Here is a 3,786-nt window from a genome sequence, read left to right on the forward strand (position 1 = left end):
ATGCTGCGCAGGGGCAGCCAGGCCCGTGCCCTGCAGCTTCTTCCCTTGATCGTGCGAGTGCTTGGAGTGCATGGCGCGGCACAGGCTGTAGTTGCGGCACTCCTTCTTCACTGACAGTTTACTTTTTTCTTTATTTTTTTAAAGCACGAGTTGCCCAAAGCAACTGCGTTTGGTCCCAGAAGACCGAAACACTCGCGTTGGAAGTTTCACTCAGAGGCAACTAATAACCGCTGGAGCGAAAACCTCCCTGTAAACAAGTAAATTATAAGAATGTTTAGACCTAACTGAAGAAAAACAAACATTAAAAAAAGTCGAGATGGTGCTGGCTGCCCCCTGCCCGTCATTCCGACGGGGACGGATGCCCCGTCAGAGACGGACGCGATTCACAAGCGCCCTTTCCGCAATCGACTCCTTTGCTTTCCCGAATCCACCTTTAATATCGCGCTCGGGAAGAAATTATTCAGGCTTCGCCTCCGACTCTGCGGGATGCTGTTATTTCACTCAGTCCTAAAAAATGTTCCCCCCCTAAAACGTTTTTTAATATTCCTTTCTCCTCTTAAAACCTTTACCCTTTAGATTTACAGAGCGGCTCCGAGAAACAAAACATGTATTGTCTGAACTGTTCGATTGTTGAGTAGAAGTGCATTTCGGATTCTATTTTCTGCATGTAATATATAATATCACGTTTTCTTCACCCGAGAACACAAAATACACGAACAGGTTTCACTACAGGGTAAGACTAAGCACGAGGAGGTCACTCAAAATAAACTCGACAACCAATATAGAAGCATTTGAAATATTAAGAAGGCGGGAAAAATCTCCACCAAACTCCGATTCAACTTTCCTCCCGCATATATGCACAGAGTTGAAGACTGTGCTAGCATCCACGCAGTTTAATTAATACATAACAGGGTGTCATGGAAACTTTCAAAACAAGCTCCCCATCTGAAATTTAATTAAACGAATCCGAGTTTTGCTTGGGCGTGTGTTTAAGAATTGCTGGTTTGGGGTACCGTTTTTCCGTTCAACAGCCTTCCTTAAACAGACATTTGGGGAGTGGTGGTTGAGAAGGACAACAACAACAACAAAAATAGTCTTAAGAAACCTTAGGATAAAGGGAGTGTTTGAAACAACAACAATATTTAAAAAAAAAATGCATGGGCAGAAGCCATGTGTTTTAAGAGGGACAGATCAGTGGGCTCTGAATGTTAGTTATAAAACTGATGAATTATTAGGCGTTCATATAGTTCTTTTCATGCTGTGAATTTCCTCGGTTGCGTCGTATTGATAGATACAGGGAGGGGGAAAGACAGAACCAGCTTCTAAAATTACAAACCTCTCATCCGTACAGATGAGAGGGGCTCCCCCTCCCCGCCCCCCCCCCAAAAAAAAAAAACCCTCCCAGCTGTATAATTGGCAACAGCAGTATAAAACTCTTTAGAACCACCAAGTGCTAAATTAATTCTGACTCAAGCAGACTTTTTCGCCTAGAAAATTTTCTTTTCTCTTTAAATGACCATGTCATACTTTTCCGTAGGGGTGAAAACTAAAACCAACGAGGTGTTAACGAGGTCTGAAAGGAAACGATACTCCGAGATAAGAAAGAGGAAAACTTTGCACTAGACCACCTGATGAAAACTGCAACTTTCCCCCTGCCCAGCTCGGAGGAGTAATTGATTTCTGCGTACTCAGCGAAGCCCGGGCTTTCCGGGCGGGAATGGAGAGGGCGAGAAAGGACCAGCTTTGTAGCTAGTTGCCCTGAACATTTGCTGAATCCATTTTCCTAAACAGCCCTCCGAAAGAAATTTACCCCCGCCAGAGCCTTTCGGGTGAATTGTGCCTTCAAGGTAAGGCACACTTTGTTTCAGACCAGAAAAACTGCAACTGGAAGGTTGCAGCCCGTATCCTGAAACAACTAGTAACAATGCAAAAACTAAACGGAGGGAACGGCCAGACGGAGGATGCTTCTCTTGCAGTGAGAGCGGAGCGGGCACCATCTGCGGTCCCGCAGCCTGGAGCGTCCCCGGACCGGCGCCACGCGGGGAGAAGCGGAGGGTAAGAGGCGGAGGAGTGGGAGAAGGGGCACGAATACGTACGGTTGTTGGGGTCGCTGGTGTGCTGGTTCAGGGGGATGATCTCCATGCGCTGCTGCCCGTACAGGTAGTAGTCCAGCTCCTCGGCCGTGCAGCGGTACCGAGAGGCACCACGGTCGCCGCATTTGCCGCCGCCGCCGGCCCCGCACAAGTCCTTGCCCTGCAGGGGAGCGGGCGCTCCCCCGGCCGGGAGCTCCGAGCTCTGCAGCGGGCCGAAGACCGGGACCTGGGTCACAGGCAGGGAGGTCAGACCAGCCAGAGAAGCCGCGGCCGCAGCGACGCACGACGAGGTGGAGGAGGAAGACGGAGTGGACGAGGAAGAGGAGGAGGAGGCAGACGAGAGGGAGGTCGGGCGCTGGCGGAGGCTGTCAGCCGGGGGCTCCGCTCTCTCCGGTGGCTGGAGCTGGGCGAGGGGCCCGCTGCTTTTGAGCTGGCTGCTCTGCGGAAAAAGCTGCTGCCAGTGCTGCAGATAGGCGGGATCCACCTTCAGGAACGCGGATCCGCCGGGATCTCCGGGCTTCAGCATCGCTCTGCCTGTGGATCAGGGGAGGAAGCGGACAAGAAGACGTGAGACCCCCGCCCCGCCCTGGCAGGGCCGCCCCGACCCCGCGGTGGGACACACGCTCGGACACGCTGAGCCACGGCTGTGCGGGATCGGCGGCGGGACCGTGCGCCCGTCGCTTCCCCTGTCCGTGGCCAGGCTCGTCAGGAGAAAACCTCGTCCCGAAAAGCCCCAGGACGAGAAACGTGGTGGCCGGGGCTACAAGGCTGTCCCCCGGTGCCCTCCCCGGATCACGGGCAGGACACGGGCGGTGGCGGGCAGCTCCTCACGCCGGCTCACGGCCGAGAGCCCCCCGCCGCCCCGCACGGCGCGCAGCTCACCCCGTCCCCGGCGCTCTCACTGTCTTCCCTTTTCACTCCCTTCCCTCTCTCCGCGGAAGCAAACAACTCTCCGCTGACAACAGGGAGGAGGAGGAGGAGGCGGAGGAAAGTTCAGTCACACGCGCACACACGCGCGGGTCTCTCCGGCCGCTGCTGTTTTCCACTCGGGCGTTGGGAGGCGGAGGGCGCGGGCCGGCGGTGCCCTGCCCCGGGCCAAGGTGCCCCGCAGTGCCGGGCAAGCCGGAGAGCCCCGGGCCGGGTCTGCCTTACCTGTGCGAGGTGAGCGCTGCTGCACGGGCGGCGTGCGGAGCTGTCGGCTGTTCCGGGAGCCTTCAAAGCCGGACCACGGCCGGGAGCAAAGATTTCTCTGGTCTTTGTCCACGCGGGAGCGGGGTGATCTTTCCCCAGGTTCCGGGAACGGAAGGGAGGCTAGCTGCGAGCCACCGGGCTCCCTCTGCTGTGGCTGCGCATCGCAGTCGCGGCCGGGTGCTCGGGTCGGCTCTGGCAGGCTCTGGGCGAGACACGTGGGTTTTACGACAGCGCAAAATACAAGTGTGCGTGGTGTGTACGAGAAGGAGGGGAGGGATCGGGAAGTTACCAGCGAGTCTGGATGCAGAGCTCTTTTTTTGGCAACTTCCCCCACTTTGTTCCTTGCTCAACTTTTAAAGTGCCCCTTTCTTCCCTTCCCTCCTCCTTCCCTCCCTCCCACCCCACAGCCTTCGACCTCTCTCCCTCTCTCCAGTTTCCCTCCCTCCAGTTTCCCCCGCTCCCTCCCTCCCTCCCTCTCTCTTTCCCGCCCTCCACCCGCTTT

General features: G+C 55.7%; 1 protein-coding gene across 1 annotated transcript in view; it reads right to left on the reverse strand.

The window, feature by feature from the left end:
* Window positions 1-2,619, reverse strand: part of PRDM6 (PR/SET domain 6) — a 73,651-nt gene extending 71,032 nt beyond the window's left edge. The window contains exon 1 of the mRNA XM_041395975.1: window positions 2,097-2,619. Within this exon, the coding sequence (XP_041251909.1) occupies window positions 2,097-2,619 (523 nt within the window). The remainder of the gene's footprint in view (window positions 1-2,096) is intronic.
* Window positions 2,620-3,786: the final 1,167 nt, after the last annotated feature.

The sequence above is a fragment of the Onychostruthus taczanowskii genome, unplaced genomic scaffold, assembly GCF_017590055.1.
Source record: "Onychostruthus taczanowskii isolate IOZ18803 unplaced genomic scaffold, ASM1759005v1 scaffold122, whole genome shotgun sequence".
NCBI classification, from domain to species: Eukaryota; Metazoa; Chordata; class Aves; order Passeriformes; family Passeridae; genus Onychostruthus; species Onychostruthus taczanowskii.